Source organism: Xiphophorus couchianus, chromosome 24 (genome assembly GCF_001444195.1).
Source record: "Xiphophorus couchianus chromosome 24, X_couchianus-1.0, whole genome shotgun sequence".
NCBI classification, from domain to species: Eukaryota; Metazoa; Chordata; class Actinopteri; order Cyprinodontiformes; family Poeciliidae; genus Xiphophorus; species Xiphophorus couchianus.
Window position 1 is genome coordinate 11,585,830 of NC_040251.1, and position 18,356 is coordinate 11,604,185.

General features: G+C 36.6%; 1 protein-coding gene across 1 annotated transcript in view; it reads left to right on the plus strand.

The window, feature by feature from the left end:
- Positions 1-17,262, plus strand: part of LOC114141046 (inactive dipeptidyl peptidase 10) — a 48,936-nt gene extending 31,674 nt beyond the window's left edge. The window contains exons 10-25 of the mRNA XM_028011451.1: positions 64-161; positions 317-440; positions 1,736-1,777; positions 1,875-1,979; positions 4,081-4,172; positions 6,900-6,947; positions 8,053-8,171; positions 9,464-9,511; positions 9,740-9,838; positions 10,068-10,134; positions 10,234-10,428; positions 10,505-10,559; positions 10,647-10,746; positions 11,110-11,168; positions 13,809-13,881; positions 13,962-17,262. Of these exons, the coding sequence (XP_027867252.1) occupies positions 64-161; positions 317-440; positions 1,736-1,777; positions 1,875-1,979; positions 4,081-4,172; positions 6,900-6,947; positions 8,053-8,171; positions 9,464-9,511; positions 9,740-9,838; positions 10,068-10,134; positions 10,234-10,428; positions 10,505-10,559; positions 10,647-10,746; positions 11,110-11,168; positions 13,809-13,881; positions 13,962-14,179 (1,542 nt within the window). The 3' untranslated portion in view covers positions 14,180-17,262. The remainder of the gene's footprint in view (positions 1-63; positions 162-316; positions 441-1,735; positions 1,778-1,874; positions 1,980-4,080; positions 4,173-6,899; positions 6,948-8,052; positions 8,172-9,463; positions 9,512-9,739; positions 9,839-10,067; positions 10,135-10,233; positions 10,429-10,504; positions 10,560-10,646; positions 10,747-11,109; positions 11,169-13,808; positions 13,882-13,961) is intronic.
- Positions 17,263-18,356: the final 1,094 nt, after the last annotated feature.

Here is an 18,356-nt window from a genome sequence, read left to right on the forward strand (position 1 = left end):
TATAGACTCATATGTTATCCATTTGGGGGGTTTTTATTTGTATTTTTCTACATGTGCTTGCAGGCCGGTTCCAGTATCCCATCAGTCAGTCTGTTTGTAGTGAACCTTTACGGTCCAACTCACACTCTGGAGATGCTGCCTCCTGACTCCCTGAGGTCCAGGTACATCTCTGCGAATTTAAAATAAAGCTCTACGAATTCAGACAGCACCTGTCAGGGATGATTACGCTGTCCAGAAACTGCTCCCAGTCACTGCTTCTTCTCTTTATCATTTTTTTTTCTTCCTCCACGTATCATTTTCTGCATCACCTCTTCAGGGAAAACTACATCTCCATGGTGAGCTGGATCAGCAGCACCCGGCTCGCGGTTCGCTGGCTGAACCGTGCCCAGAACCAATCAGTGCTCTGCGTGTGCGAGGCCACCACGGGGGCATGCTCAGAGGTGAGCAGCCGTCGCTTTCTCTGTATTAGTAGTCTGAAGGATTTTCTGCTGCAATATAGCGATTTAATAGAATTTTGCTTCATTTACACAGTTTGGGGAGTTGAGATTGATTTCCTGAATCCCTCAGATTTGTTCTGCCTGGATTAATATTTGAAGTCGCTTGCTGCATGAGAAGAATTTTCAGTGATTTGCTGAACTTCACCGCTTTCGTATTGAAGAAATTCGTGCAGTTTTATCATCTAAAGCTGGGTATAATCATCTATAACAGTGATGTATATTTAAAAGGAATTTTATTGAACTTTCTTTTAAAGTTACTTTAGAGATATCATCCACTGGTGTTTTTTGTTGTTTTTTTTTCACCAACAAAAGTTACTCTAACAATAAAAACACGGCTGGGTAATAAAAAATTTATTTTTACTGCAGGAGTTTATAAAATACAAAGCTTTTGAGGAGTGTACAAAAGAAAGAACTATGAATAATGCTGTGTGTGGTTTTGGGTCAATGACATCACAAGAGGTACCACAATCAACACAGAATGCAGTTTTGTGGGTTTTATCGAGATTTCTTGTGGTAAACCACAAAAGTTTCTCAAATGACCATCATGACAGATTAATACAAGACAAATAATCTTCCTTATCCCAGTGCTACCTACAGAAATACAGCCACTCAGTCAGAAACAACCAATCAGAGCCAGGAGGAGGGTTTTTGCGCTGTCAGTTACTGAGCTGGTTCACTACAACATAGCATGCCACAAATGCTAAAGCTAATTAGCATAGCCACAGTTTTTCTGGAATGGTCATTTGTTTCTTCGCCATTAGCACTTTCAGCAGGGTGTACACGAGTATGATTGACAGCGCTAAGACCTTCCTACTGGCTCTGTTTAGTTCTTTTTGACCAAGATTCTGCAGCAAGACTTGAAAATTGATTCCACATCCAATCTCTGCTGTGGTCCTATTGTCAAATGGAGTGATAGTATTGCATTCATCTTGAAATACTTTGGTGTTTTTAGATGTTATAAGAGTAAATTACCTTTAAAGAAGGATTTTTGTTAAAAACATGCCTTATGTGATGTCATCGGAGGCATTTGCATGAAGAATGCTGTTTTTATTGATTGACCAAAATGTAGCAAAACACCGTAGAACTGACTATGGCATGTTGTTCTATGCATTACAAACTGTATTTAAACTGAGTTTGATTTATTGACAAGATTATTCTAACTAGCAACTTAAATTTTGGGGGGGGAAATGGTTAGAAATAAGTGGCAAAAATGTTTCTATTTCATCTGAAATCCATAGAAACATAAAATGGCCATGGACATGATGCAGAACCAGCGACAGGTGTGTACTTCTAGTGATTCAGAAAATCTCCCTTCTTTGTTTTTTTACTAATTAATTACTTCTGGGTTTCCTTTAACCTTTCACCTTCTATCAACAGGACTTGCCTTTGTTTACGTCAGACGGCTCAGTGTTTTATACGATACTTCCAGCAAAGCAAGGCGCTCGTGGAGAGTTTCACCACATTGCTGGTCTGACAGTTCAGGTCAGTCATTTTCCATCCTTCATTATTAAACTTTCACAAAAGTACAGATTTTTAAAATTCACACCAGTAAAGCCTTATTTTATGCTCCAGAATACAATGTATTCAGTCCTGAAGTGTTTACTTTGTTTTTAGTTTTTATGTTTGTAGATGTAATGAAAAAGTGTGTAAGCATATAAAATGGAATGTGCATGATTTTTTTCCCTTATTTAATTTACAAAAAAAAATTATCTGATTCCTAAAACGTAAAGAAAATACAATTTTCCTTGTTTTTGTACTTTATAGAATTTCTCCAAGGTTTCTAAAAGCCTTATATGTGCTAATCTTAGTTTGGGGGCTTTAAAACGTCTTAAATATCCATCCAATTTATTTATTTGATGAAATTGCTTTGGGTGTTCATTTTTCCATAATTTTTAACTAAAAAAATATAATGCAGGAAAGCTATAAGCTGTATGGAAATACATTCTTCCCCACACATTTAAACTTGGCTGCTTTCCTGATTAGGTATTCTGCTTCTGAAACTGGCTTATTGTGCATTCTGGAAAATAAAGTTAAATGCTTTTGTTACGTTATGCTCTCATTAATCATAAGAGAGTGTAAATATAAGCAGGCGTGGTTTGAAAACCTGTAACCAAAACAGCTTCATGTTTACTGCAAGAAAGCATTGGAGATTAGGTGTAAAAAGTCAGATACTAGAGCTAAAAATTATGATTAGACAAAAATAATTTAATTTCTTTAAGTTATTCAGTTAAATATGTTGTTACATTCATAATTTATTAAGTTATTTGTTATTTATTTAGCTCTTAAACCTATAAAGTTTTTAAGTTTTGCATACTGAGACCTATTACGCTTCCTTGAACAGATTGGAACAGGTCTATGGTCCATATAAAAACATGTTCATCACATTTTTGCACAAAATCATCCTTAGGCAATCAGATTTTATTCTGCTCAGTTTTGGACTCCTTCCAGAATGAACTGTTTCATGGCCTCTTATCACTTTAAATCAAAGTAAGCTGCTGCTGGCCACGCCCCCAACTCATTAGCATGCATGAAAATGCCTGCTAACACATGCGCAATTATAAAACCGAACATCTTCAAAAAGCATTAGTAGAGCCTCATGCACAAGCAACAAGAATGCAGCAAATGGATAAATCAACAATAAACCGTTTGTCTTTACCAGCAGCCATTGTACAGCACATACAGTGGCTGACCAAACATGCTGGTTGCTAGTAACCAGCAGGGCTTTGGCTGGAGTTGCTGATGATTTGTGATGTTATATTTTGAAGGTTTTTGAAGCAGCTTATTTTCCTGATACTAAAAACATTAATTTATGTCCAAAAAATGGCTGGGTCAATTTTAAGTGCTTTGGCTGGTTTTTTTTTTTAGAAGCAATAGAGACCTAAATGGAAGTAAAAAATGTTCAAGATGTGAATTTCAGTTCCCCTTTAATGTTCTTTTTATATGCAGCTCTGGAAAAATTTAAGAGCCCACTGCTCTGAACCCCATTGAAAACCTCCTGGTTTTTCCACCAAGTATTGATTTCTGAACTCTTCCTGAGCTAAAACATTAGTATTGTTGTTTCTAAATGAATATGAACTTGTTTTATTTGGATTATTTGAGGTCTGAAAGCACTGAATCTTTTTATTTTGACCATTTTTCATTTTCTGCAAATAAATAATACATTTTTGCTTGGAATTTTAGAGACATGTTGTCAGAAGTTCATAGAATAAAAGAACAAAGTTCATTTTACTCAAACATAAACCTATAAAAAGTAAAATCAGAGAAACTGCATATTTTAAGTGGTCTCTTAATTTTTCCCAGAGCTGTATATACAGCATATACTTATAAGTTATTTTTTGCCAACAAGTTTCTCCCATTTCTGCAGAGGCCCACATCCATTGTGATTTCTGCCTTCATAATAAAAATATCCAACAGGATCCTCTCTACAGTCACCGGTCGTTTGATTGAATCTCACATTTTCGACCCATGCTGTTCCTCCTGCCATGCTCTGACAGAACCTTGCTTTACAGCTGTTCCTATTTTTATTCTGTGTATGTGAATACTCCTGCTTTGCTCTTCATCTCTGTGTGTCTGTGTAATGCAGCCTGCCATCCCCTCCGTCCCGCCTCGCTTCTTGACATCGGGGAGCTGGGATGTCACCTTGCTCTGCGCCTTAGACGAGAAGGCTGGAAAGATGTATGTGGGAGCCACACTGAGTGGGAAACCTTTCTGTGAACACAAACGTTGCAGTCTCAGAAATGATTATATCTTGCTTTAAATAGAGATTTTAATCTGAATCCTTCAACTAGTAGAAACTGACTGAGTTGGACTTCTAAATTGATATAAGTAGTTAGAAATGACTAAATAATCTGAACTAGGGATGCAAGTTATCGATTTATAAGGTAATCTAACGTTGATTGATCTTATGGCTCAACTAACAATTAATTAATAAGCGGCCATATTGTTAAAAACCAAAGTGTTTTGCTTGTATCAAGAGGGCCAACTCTCTTTTCATAACGTGAAGGGCTACATTTCATACAAATTTAGAAAAAGAATTAGATCATTTTAGAACATATTTTGTGTTAAATACTGACTGAATAAACATAAAATTGTGGTTTTATGACATTATTAAACTTATAGAGCCTTAAAATTACACATCAATGAGGACTGTTTTGTTTTTTTCCTCCTCGTGTTTTCATTATATTGTTAACAGATTTTTTTTCTGCGTTATGCCCTCTGCTTTTCTGTCATCAAATCATCGCCTTCATAGCAAATTAGTAATTGTTGGTTTAAAAGTTGAAGCTGTTCCCCCATGCGGCTTGGCTGAATGAACGCTATTAAGTTGATAACTTAATGAGCTTGTCCAGAGTTTAGATTTCAGAACAGAACCGCATGAAGTGCATTTTTCATCTCACACCTACGACGGTGTATTAGGATCTTTGTAGGTAGAAAAGAAAAAACAAGGGCGTGCCGTGGTGGCATAGTGGTTAGCGCGACCCATATTTGGAGGCCTTGAGTCCTCGACGCGGCCGTCGCGGGTTTGACTCCCGGACCCGACGACATTTGCCGCATGTCTTCCCCCTCTCTCCTTCCCCGTTTCCTGTCAGCCCACTGTCATATAAGGGACACTAGAGCCCACAAAAGACCCCCTGGAGGGGTAAAAGAAAAAAATTAAATAAAAAAACACAGAATTTTTTAGATCAATTTCAGAAACAAGAATATTTCGGAGTTTGAAAATTCACACATTTTCAACTTTTGGAAAATTTCCACCTTTTTTCCAACAGATTGGCTAGAAGAAAACAAAAAGTAGTAAATTTCAACCAAAATAATTTTTTAGATCAATCTAAGAAATTTTCTAGTAACAAAATGTAAATTTCTGAGTTTTGAAAGTCAAAAATTTCAAAAAGTTGAAACTTATGACTTTTCAAACTCAAAAATGTTTTTTGTTTTGTACTGGAAAATCTCTAAGATTAATTTCAGAATTTTCTTGACTTTTTTTTACATTTCTGACATTTTTGGCAGCAATTTACTCCTCCTTTTTTGTTTTCTATCTACAATAGCCAGATTATTTCACTGTTGTAAGCAAGAGACTATGTTTGGACTGTTTTACTTTCCCAATCTGGTATAGCGCCGCCATCTTGAATACTATATCTCGCTCGACTGTCGGACGACCAGTGGCGCCCTCTGCTGGATGGCGGCCAAACTACAACACCAAAAACGGTCTAAAGCTAAGCAGACGTTATTAGTTAATCAAATTAAACTAATTTCAATCAAGAGATCATTTTAAATTGACTAACTTATTGCCTCTCTAATCTGAGCATGTAGTATTGATCTGAGCTGACAAACTAAAGGAACTCTCTTTGATTTAGACTGAAGTACTAAAACCACTGACAGGAAAGAGGACAAAGGATTACTTGGGGATTACACGAGGCGAGCAGATTATTGCTTAAACCTGCCTTTATCCTGCTGGGGGCATAAATCCCAGACGGACCGGGCTTGGAAAAGCCCGCTGTTAAAGTAGCCGTCTCTCGTCAGCAGCTCGGCTCTCATGCTGTCGCTGCTTGTTGCCTCTAAACATCTCATTACTCTTCTTACACTCACGCAGACGCGGGAAGTCGACTCCACTCTGTTGCTTCTTGGAGAAAACGCTGTGGTGTAGAGCTGGCTTTATTAGACCGCTGAAGTATGCAAATGAGGGCCGATAGATTGTGATCATGAATAATTTATATGCAGATCGAAGGAGGAAGTTGGAACACCTGAAAGTTTGACATTAAAACCTTGGTGAAAAGTTTTAGCCGTGACGCAAGTAAAAAGTTTTGCAGCTTTTTTTAAACGTTTAGTCTTGCAAAAGTATTCATGCCCCTTCCATAGATACAACCGGCAATATATTTTATTGGGATTAACAGTTGATTGATAGAGGATAAAGCAGTGTCTGAGTTTGTAGTGATAAAAATTAAAACTAAATCTGTTGGGATTAACAAAATAAAAACAAAATGTTTTTATTCATGGTTTAGCTTGGTTGTTTAAACAGACTTTAAATTATATGTTGTATGGACCGATGTTTAATTTGTCCGTTTTAATTCAATCAGATTCATTTCTGTTTTATCTGTTTTTATTTATTTCAACCAGACTGACCGATCTGGTTGTAATAAATAAAAAGTCTATAAAATTACAAATCACAAATTACTTTAGACTAGAGCCATGCTTTTCTATTAACATTAACTTTATGAAAAGTTATTTTAAAAAGGCTATGCTTAATTTTACAGATTTCAACCTAAGATTGAATCATTCCTAAAACAAAATGTTGATAAATGCATCTTAGAGAAATTAAGTTTTAGCATTTGCTCCATTCTAAAAGAGTTTTATAATTATGTGAAAATATGTGATTTTTGCTTGATTTTTAAATCTGGATCTCATTTTCAGCTACTTTCTGAGCACAGAAGAATCGAGAGAGAGCAGACACCTTTACAGGTAAAGTCCTTCTGAAGAGTCACAATTTCTTTAATTATAAATCAAACAGAGAGAGAGACAAGTTGTATTTTCATTATGCATAATTCAGTTTTGCTTCATTTGAACATGACAGACAACCAGGTTGATATGTTTCGAAAACTGAATTTCTTCTTCCTTTCTATAAAAATGATACAGTGTTAATCAAATATGTCATGAAGTCGACATATTTGACATATAAGCAATCAGAAGAATAACAGCAATCATGCAATGTTTTGTTTTCAATTTTTCAGTTTCTACAATAAGTATGTATTCTGTGTAAACTCTAACATTTTTGTAAATTTCTTTGAGAATTAGTCCCTATAGTGCTGCAAAAAAGTATTTACCCCCATTTCAAGTTTTCCTCTGGTTTAGTTTTAACTTTTTTGTCATATTTAAATGTTTCATATCATCAGAGAAAGATACAAAATAAAAAGAAAGTCGTATTCAAATTATAATTTCATATTATTGTCAATAAATCTGTCCGAAACACCCTGATAACTTGAAGCATAAATTTGTTATGCAGGATAGGAATAATTTGAAAGCATACAAGTGAGTCCAACTTTGAACAGCTGAAAGCTACAACAAAAAAGATTATGTTTTAGTGTGGCCTAGTCAAAGTTCAGACTCCAATCTGATTGAGACATTGCGGCTTGCCCTTAAACAAGTAATTAATGCTCAAAACCCATCCAACATTGCTGAATTTAAATTATTCTTCAAAGAAGAATGGGCCAAATCTACTCTACAGAGAAGGTTTAGTGGGTGATTACTTTTTAACACTCGGTTTGGATAAATGTATTAAAAAATAAAAAATAAATTGAGAAAAATCTGTAAGGAGGCAAATACTTTTTCACATCACATCAGATTTGAACTTTAAAACCAAACTCACATTATGAATCATCATGTTAGTTGGTTAAACTAACATGATTTTGTCATTCGTTTCATATTGACTCATTTTGACACAATATGTGACAAGACAGTTTTATTTTGTATTATGAAAACAATCCAACCATTTCTTGGAGCAAATAAAAACTCTGTAACTTTCCCTCTAAATGCTGCCTTTAACCTGTTTTATTTATTTTGCTTTAAGTGTGGATTTGAATGGAGCGTTTCAGCGTCATTGCATCTCCTGTGGCCTCATTGACGGATGTGGATTCTTCAGAGCCGTTTTCAGCCCAAATCGAACCCACTTCGTCCTCTACTGCCTGGGTAAATCACACACAAACAGTACATTGGGGTTTTATGTGACACATTAACACAAAAAAGAGGATAATTTTGAAATAAAAAGCTAATGTTTTTATGATTAAAAATCTGAAAAAAGACCAAATATAAATTTTACCCTCAGTCCAGCTAAATAAAAATTGTTTAGAGCTGCAAATATTGAATGAATTTTTGATAAATAGTTGAGAAAATTTGTTTTTGTGCTTAAAGATCACTTTATTAATGTTTTTAGTGAATGGAGTTTCTTCTATGGGACATTGATATTTGTGGAAAAGGATATAAAAATATTTATTTTCTTTCCTGTAAAGTTTTTTTGCATGTACTAAATGTCTGTACGCTGTGAGCTCTTGAAATCAAAGTCAAAAATTAAAGTTTGAGCACAATTCTGCCCTATAGAGCTGATACTGAAAAAAACACTTCCCAAACCTACTGACAAAAAAAGTTTAAAAAATATATATTACTAATTCTTTTAGAGACATGTTTTTGTGGAAATTGACTGCAATTATTCCACCAAAAATATCTATATTTAAAAAAAAAATTTCTTTCATTAGTGTAATGTGCCACATAATGTATTTTATACTTTGATGTTAAAGGAATTTCTATAAAAAAATAAATTAATAAAAACATTAGTTGGTTCTTTATTATTTTACTAAGAGCCAATGTGGAATGGTCCAGTCAAAGTCCAAATCTAAATCCTATTGAGAGCCTGTTTAACATGTATTCTGACAGCTTTTTGAACAACATTCAAAAAATTGTTTCACGATTCAAAAAGTAGGTGGAGACATACCACAAACAAAATACAGCACTAAAAAAGCACACCACACTCTTAAGATTTGGATCAGATTTTGAATGTATCTCTGTCCTCTTCATAATTATCTACGACTTTGAGTTATTATAAAAACAAATGCCGGTAAAATAAAGTTTGTGGCTCTAACATAACACAATTTCAACAAATCCAGGAAGCCACGGCCTGCTGTCAAAGCAGCCTAAAGAGAATATAAATATTTATTTATTGTAGCAGCAAAGTGACAAGCAATAAAAGCAAATAGACTCAGAATGATAGAATATAGAAATGTATATAAAAACAGAATAAAGAATAAAAATGCTGTACACTTAGGGTGAAATTTCAACATAAATATTGTCCTGAAATATTGAAAAAAATACTCCAGTCCAGAAGAATGTGAAACTGAGCTGGTTAATTCAAATAAATACTTAATTGTGATAAATGGGATAACTTCACACTCCTCAGTTTTACATCATTTTCTTTAATTTTGTTTCAGGCCCAGGAATCCCTAAAGTGACGATTCACAGTCTGAAGGACCCCTCCAGTGAGTGTCAAATGCAGTTCCACACATCAGCCAGCAGAGGGCGCTGTTCGAAAACAGACCCGAATCCTGGATTTATTTGTGAATACCGCCACCTGCCTGTCACTCCCAACTGCAGCCAGAACCATTGATATAATAATATAATGCATTAGTGTAATGTGTAGTGTCTGTCTTTGTGTTTTTAGTGAAACTAAGACAAGTTGGTATGTTTTGGTTGCGTGTCCTGTCTAGGTTATGTCATCTTGGAGGATAACAACCTGCTGTCTGCAGCTCTGGAGGACAAGAGGCTCCCTGAGAGTCTGTTCAGGACAGTCCAAGCAGACAACCATGGTGCAAAGTTCTGCCATTTTATAACTTTTATACTATTTATAATGAACGTTTTCTTTTTTTTCTGCAAACCAACAGACAATTCAGAAAAACAATATTTTCCTACATGAGTTTAAATCTGCTTATTTAACAGCCATATTTTTGCCGAATGTGGAAGCATTTTGTAACTTCGACACATTATGATCTTATTTAGCCAAATTATTCTTGTTGTGACTAAATTTCCCTCCTGCAGATCTGCACCTGAAGCTGACTCTGCCTCAGGGGTACGAGGCCAACCTGCTCCCGCTCCTCATTATTGTGTAAGTGTCGCCTGCTGAACATGCAGGTGAAAAGTTGTCTTCCTTTTATGATTTATGACATATTTTTAGCGATACAAAGGTGTTTCTTGTAACGTTCAGCGACGGCACGCCCGGCAGCCAGACTGTGACGGAGGAGTTTTCCCTCGGCTGGCCTCAGGTCCTCTGCAGCACGCACGGCGTGGCTTTGGCCTGGGTGGACGGCCGCAGCGGCGTCGGCCGTGGGCAGAAGACCGTCGCCGTCGACCCCCGGAAACTCGGCTCGCTGAGAGTCAAAGACTATCTTGGAGTTGTAGAGTCAGTGAAAATTTACTGCACTAAAGTGTTAAATTCCTTTAAAACTACTAAACTAACCAATTTCATTCTTCCACAGGTTGTTAATGCAGCTTCCTTACGTTGACAATCGGAGGATAGCCCTATTTGGAAAGGTTATAAAAGTTTTTGTTAGTTATGAAATGTCAGATTTTGTAAACCTGTAGCACTTTTTAACTCTGTTTTGTTGTTTCTAATTTCAGGCACTTGGAGGTTATTTAGCGCTCAAAATGTTAGCTGCAACCGACAACCTCTTTCAATGCGCTGCAGCTGTAGCACCAATAACGGATTTCAGGCTTTACAGTGAGTTCAGACACAAACGAAGCCTGGCACAGTAACACACTTTTCTGAAAATTCTCCCAGAAATTTGTACAATAAATTATAATATTGCTGATTTCAGTCCATTTTTTATTAACATATTGATAAAAGCATAAAAAATAAAAATAAAATATCAATAAATAAACAGGGAATAAAAACCAAACACAACAGAAACTAAAAACAGAATAGATTTTGAATTCTCTGCAAGCAAAATTATCCAATTTATTTTAATTTATGATGCAAATAATTGATTAATTGCGACAGGCTTGACACAAACACTAAGATTTTTTCCTCAACAATGAAATAAACGTATAACAAAAATCAAATCAAATGTTTTTTGTTTCTTAGGTGCAGCTTTTTCTGAAAGGTATCTTGGGTTTCCAGCAAAGGAGGAGCATGCTTATACGGTAAGGTTATAAAACTCGTTCTCCACTGGCTTGCAGAAGTATTTACACCCCTTTCAACATGTATTATGTTGTCATTTCAGTCTATTTAATTAAGTGATATATTTTGTGCAATCAATCACCTTCAGAAGTCAACTCTGTCCAGAACCAGCATTCTGTTTCAATTTGTATGCACCACAAATCTGATGTGTATTTACTTGATGATTTTGATGATGGCAGTAATGTTTACTGCTTGTTCCATAAATTATTTACTCTGTGATTTTTAGCACTTTTAACTTCCTTGTTGCTGAAACGTACTATAAAAATAAACTTAAGTTGACTTTAGGGAAAAGAAAGGCCCACAAAAACTTGAATGATAATTTATCAGACAAGCAGCTAAGTGGCTAATGCTAATGTTACCAAACTCCTTTTTGACAGAATAGAAAATATTTTATATTGAAAAATATTCTGAACTTGAAGTTGAACACACCGTTCACATTATTAAAATAATTTTATTCATTTATTTCAGTCATTTTAGCCTAATTGAATTGTGAGCATTACGAAAGTCTGAACTTGAATTATGTCAAGAATTATGTCTCCACATTGCATCTTTTAGGAGATATGATGTGGGGATGTTGTTCTTGGGACATTAAAAATTGGTCAGAGATGACTGGAAAATTGTGATCTTGAAAGAAACCGATCTATATTTATATCTTAAAATGTTGCAAACAAAATCTTGTACTTTACATCTAAGTGGGAATTTGTGGCATAGCTTCCTTGATTTGCTTTGAAGGCGTTATGCATTTTGCAAAAGGATTTCCAAAAGCTTCAGTCTGTAGATTTGCGGACTGCAATCTACAAACTTGAGCTGAGATTGCAACAAAAGATGGTTCTGCACAGTTTTAGCTGGAAGCTGATTTCCTACGCACACTTTCCGGAATCTTATTTGTGACTTTGTGTTCGTCAGTCTCATCAAATCCCAATAAACTACGACATAGTTTGTGGTGGCAACATGACAAAATGAGAGAGATGAAGAGTTCTGGATACTCTTGCAAAGCACCTCAGTTTTATAATTAAAGGAAATTAAATAATTCAGTAGATACTCAATTTTAAATTAATCAAACAAACCTAAAACAATCTAATACAACAAACCAACCTGCAATGCATCTTGTTTTCTTGAAAGTTAGATTGTTTAGGGAGTTGATTCAATTCCACTGCTTCCTTTGGGGCCTCAGCTTGCAGAACGGTTGAATTGCGGTCTATAAAACTCAGATGTTCGCAGTATTTTCTTTCAGTCTGACAACATATTGGATTGAATGAATGTACTACATCAAGAGAAGTGCACACAAAACAGTGTAGACGTCCCAAATCGGGATGAAAGAACCACCTTGCTGCAATATTACAAACCACTCACATGTGAAGGGAGCAAAACATCTACTGGGTGCATTTGATTAAATATTTTTCAAAGAAATAATAGATTTTAGACTTCTTGTAAATGTTGTATTGACTCTGCCAGGCCACCAATACGTGTTTAAACAGAAAACACAACAACAATCCTCAGATGCACCTATAATATCTCACCATCAGAGACATTTCTCAGGTGTTCCTGTCCATCACATCAGTCGGACTGGGATTACTGAAAACCAAGAATGTTTTTGAAATCTGTGATCTACAAATCTGGTGTGTAACATTTACATAAAAAACAACATGTTTTTTAATAATTGTTAAAAACATGGCATTATGTTATAAGACAGATATTCTGCTAAAAGATCGATCTTCTCCATCTCCTCGCTCAGCTACTATTGTTACATCACTCCTGACCAAAAACAATCAATCAGAGTCAGGAGGAGGGTCTTAGCGCTGTCAATCAACCGATTGTACTCTCTGCTCAATGTGGTGATGGTGGAGAAACCACTCGGCATTAGAGGAAAACCGTTTGTCTGCTTTCATTGGTGGCCAGGCACAACAGGAGAGAAAAGAGGGATGAGCAACGCCACACAGACGGTGATTGACAGCACTTAGACCCTCCTACTGGCTCTGATTGGTTATTTGTAATTAGCACTGGGAGCAGGCAGAGGAGCTCAATATTTTTTACAGATTATCTGTCTCATAATATACATTCACAACATAGCAGTGACAGTTTCAACAAATATGTAAAAAAACCAACTACTAATTTTTAAGTTACATACCGTATTTCCTGGACTATAAGGGGCACTTAAAAGCCTTTAATTATAATCAAAAAACGACAGTGTGCTCTATAATCCGGTGCATCTTATTGTTCTGGAGTAAAACAGCGCCCTCTAGTGATTAATATGGACAAAATCTGGCTGTGTTTACTGATCTCTCAGCGATTTTGTGTGGTACACGGTGCTCTGTAACATACGGTAACGCTGTAAAGCTGTATGTTACATTACAGCTACCTTAGTCAGGAGCGTCGCGGAGTAATACGTTCTGTGCTTTGACTGACTGGCTGACTTATATGACTGTTTTGTTTTGCTTAAAGCGCCTTATAGTCTGGGCCGCTTTATATATGAAAAGAAATCGAAAGTAGACCACTCAGTAACAGTGTGCCTTATAATCCAGTGCACCCTACAGTGTTGAAAATACGGCACTTCACCTTTAAACTAAATAAAACTTCACTGTAATGATGATGTGTTTTCCCAGACTGCGTCTGTCCTTGAAGAAGTCAACAAACTAAAAGAGGAGAACTTCCTCATTGTGCACGGAACTGCAGATGGTGAGTTTCCACTGGTTTATATGATCAACTTTTGGAATAATCTCACATCTGATTAATGTTTTCTGTGTTTCTAAACGAAGCGAGGGTCCACTTTCAGCACAGTGCTGAGCTACTAAGCCGCCTGGTGAAGGTGGAGGCCAACTACTCCCTGCAGCTGTACCCAGATGAGAGCCACATCCTGAGAGAGCCCCGCAGTGTCAGACATTTCCAGCGGACTCTGGTGAACTACCTCCAAAACTGCCTGAAACACAGCGCCCTCCTGGATTCCCCAGAGGAAGAAGAAGAGGAAGATGACTGAGCCCAGAGGCCTTCGTCTCTTCCTCCGGAAGGACTCATGATGAGGACTGGATGCACCGGTTATGCATTTCATTGGGTCAGGTCACCAGGAATTAGAGCAGAGCAGTGGGGACCAAAAGCATCAGATCACCTCCTGTAACTTCTGGAAAAATTGTTGTACTGTACGACATGATGTTGCGCACAATTAGTTCAGCCATTTTGTTGTATGTTTTGAGGAAGAGAGTTTACAAAATTCACCTGAGACGATGTGGATGAGACTGCCACGGACTCAAAACGTTTACAAAGATTATAAAGCATGCATGTCATAACGGCTGCATGATGCTGATTATTGTATTTTGAGCCTTTTTTTTTCAAAGATTTTTGTTTTTGTTTTCAAAATTTAGAGATGGGGTCTCTATGTAGTTCAGGTTTTGAGATCTGCTGTGCTTCAACTTTTAGATGCACTCTTGCTTCGTCAATCCTCAATCAAATGGTTAAAGGGGACCTTTGATGCAAAATTCACATTTTGGATCTTTATCTGGGTCTCTACTGCTTCTAAAACAGCTAAAAAAAAACATCCAAACGTAATCCTGCAATAAGCTAACATTTTATGGTATTTGAAAAACAAGAGCTGTGTCCGAATTCAGGGTCTGCATCCTTCGAAGGACGGAGTTGTAGGCCGATTACGTCATAGCGTGGCGACAAGGCCTGTCCGAATTCGAAGACTCCTTCACATGCGGCCTCCAAATGCGGCCTTCTTCTCCCCAGATTTGAAGGATGGATCCGGTGTATCCTTCATGGCCCACCATATCCCATAATTCATTGCGGGTCCCAACCGGGCGTCCAGGCAGAACGTTAATGGCGGTGAAGCGCTGCAAATTATTTTGTTAAATTACACTTTAAATGACACAACGTGATTTTGTAAAACGTTTTTAGGCGACAATGTAAGTGTGTAAGTCTCAAATATCTGCTCAGTTCACCAAAACATAACCTGCTCTGACATTTTCTTACATGTCTGCTCCCGCTGCGTTAACAGCCAGCTCCCCACGCCAGCTGCCAGCTGGCCGGGAGCTTCAGGTTCTGTATACCGGAGGAGAACGCCTGACTCCCGGCACATTGTTATAAAAACTCCCGCTAGCTTTCCCCAATCAAGCTAACAGATTTCTTTTTTTTACTATGGAACAGCCTTTACTATAAAAGGTGAAGAATAATACAGAAATAAGGAGTAATACTTGACTAAAATACAAACTTCAGTTTTTTTCTTCACCACTCTCTGCTTCACATTGTCGCGGTTGCTAGGCAACATGAGTTACGCTGAGGTGGGGGCGGGGACTGTTGGTGACGGCTAGACCTGTACAGCTTTTCTCTTCCGGTCTGAGTTTATTTTACGGCCATGGAAGGACCCGGTCTACGTAGACCGATCCTTCGAAGGATACAGACCTTGAATTCGAATTCGGACACAGCTAAGGTGTTTCAAAAAGCTTATGATTATGACGTCACAGTTGATGGGCATTGACCTGTTACTTAGCAACGAAAGGTGATCTCCACCCACTTCGTTATTAGACAATGAAAACCTTTGGTCAGCTGGTTTTACTCCTGTATACTCTGTGCAATGGCTGCTGGAAAAGACAAGAGTTTTATTGTTAAAGATTGCATATTTGTTTGTTGCCATTTTCACTTGTATAAAGGCCAAGTCTAATTATTTGGGGCGTGGCCAGCAGCAGTTAATTTGCATAAAAGTGACAGAGCCATAAAACGGCACATTTTGCAAGGAGCTCAAAATGGGCAGAACTGAGCAGGTGAAATCTCACTATCGCAGAATAATTTTGTGCAAAAAATGTTCTTTACATTTTTTGCACAAATGAGCTATCTTACTTTGAAAGGAAGCAGAATAAGTCCCTTTTAAATTACCTCCTGGCTGTGAAATCAAGTTCTGCAGAGGCCCAGTAGTGAGTCTCAGTACTGGAACTCATATGCATCTAAAAGTTGCCAGTCAATAACTCTTGAAGAGTTGGCTTAGAGTGTGCCAAACCTGCTGAGTGAGTGCTGTTGAAGGTAGAAACTGACTGCATAAAAGAAACATCATAACACAAAACTAAATATTTGGGATGGTAACTAGATAAATGAATGTAAATCCAAAACTTTAGAAAAAGCGTAATTGGTACTTAGGTGCTAGCCTGCTGATAGTCAGGAAGGACATAACTGGTCTGTTCATAACCTGCATGATCTCAGATTACAGTCAGAGTGATGGTTGCATCCCTATGGATTAGATTGTCATCAAAAAGTAAAGAATGTCAGAATATTTCAGTGATTCAATTCTAAAAGTGAAACTCTCACAGATTTACTGCAGACTCTGGACTTCATTAAACATTGTGGACTAACACCAATAGTTGCCATGACTCACACCAGTCATTCTTTTTCTACAACAGTTTTTCCTTCCACTCAATTTTCCAATAATATGCTTGGATGCAACACTGTGAACAGCCACCTTGTTTAGCATTGGCCTTTGGTGACTTCACTCCTTGAGGAGGAAGTTAATAAAAATCTACTGGACATCTGTCAAGTTATCTGTGTTACATATGATTATATAAACAATGACATGATTTTTACAGAAATTCATGTTTTGAAATCCATTTTTTTACTGGTCTCATGTTATAGTTTTGAGGTTTGCATTAGCTGTAAACCACAATTATCTAAATAAACAGTGATGAAATGTTGAAATAAATCACTGTGTATAATGAATCTATACAAAGTATGAGTTTCACTTTTTTATTTGAATAACTGAAATAAATCAACTTTTCAAATATATTCTAATTTACTGAGATACGCATTTTCTTTTTGATTTTTTACAGTGTTGCCGGATTATGCAGTGTTACATTAAGGATGAAGACCATTCTAAATGTGCCAAATATATTTTACAGATTTTGTCCTCTGGTTTTGTTTGCATTGTGTGAATAACAATGAGTATGCAACTGAAATGCAACAGACTATTTATACCATGATCCAGTTCAAAAGTGAGTATAAGTTACAGGAACGTATATGTGTCTGTGCACTGTATCTAAAAGTATTATTTCTGTTTTAATACATTGTGGCATTTTGAACATTTATTGTGTAATGCAGGATTAAATTATTTCTTTGGAAAAAGTGTTCAGGCTTTATGTCAAAACGTTCGAAAGGGATCCAACTACCAGGAGTGCATGTTGTCGAATTGAAAAGAACTCAGATGAATCCTGAACATCAGCAACTCCATTTTCACTCAAAAATAAACCTGGACATTTTGGTCTCAAATCGGTAAAAATATTCCTTTATCGTTCTCCATGCTTGTAGTCTCATTGAACCATTTGATGGGATGAATATTGAGAAAAACAATATCATGCAATTAACTCTTCTCTTTATGAACAGATAACAGTCATTTTCTGTTCAATTCACCTCAATTATAAAAAATATTTTGTCTCAAGTAGTTTTCAAAAACTAGACACCCTTTATAATGGATCTATAACACTGTAAAAAGATTTTAAAAAGATAATAGAAAACACAACTGGATAAAAATAGCAGATGTTTAGCATTTTAACAACCTATGTTTTATTTTGCTGTATCATTTCCAGCAAGGGTCTCTGATAATGTTAAGCACTCTGTCCTTCAGGTATCTGAAATATGTTGTTGATATTTTAGCTTAGAAATGTTATGTTTTGGGTTAAACAACCATTGGAAAGACTACAGTAAACACTCACTCACAAAAGGTCTCTGCTAAAGAAGCTTGTCCAATTAATGGAAGGTTAGGTGAAAGGAAAAAGTGTGCTAATAGGTGAACAAACAACAGGGACAATCACAAACTTCAGAAAATTGAAAAACAAAGTTCATTCAAGAGTTTGTGGGAGATTTACAAGTTATTGATTATAGCTGAAGTGAGTGCTTAGATGTATCCAGGGCATGGGATACCACTAATGAACCAGAGACAATGTCAGAAATTTTAGAGCCCTTCATGCTCAAGAGGAAGATTAGAAACACCAAAGCCAATAATGCAGACAAGCTGAAGATCTGAAGATCATTATTGAAGCCAACAGTGCTTCCTTAATACCTCAGCAAAGCCCATAGGCTGATTGTCTTAATGTCACGCATAGTTGGTGTAATTTATACAAAAGGGTCTCCAACCTTCTACTGAGTAAGCCAACATTTCTGTATTAAAAGTCTTTTTCTTA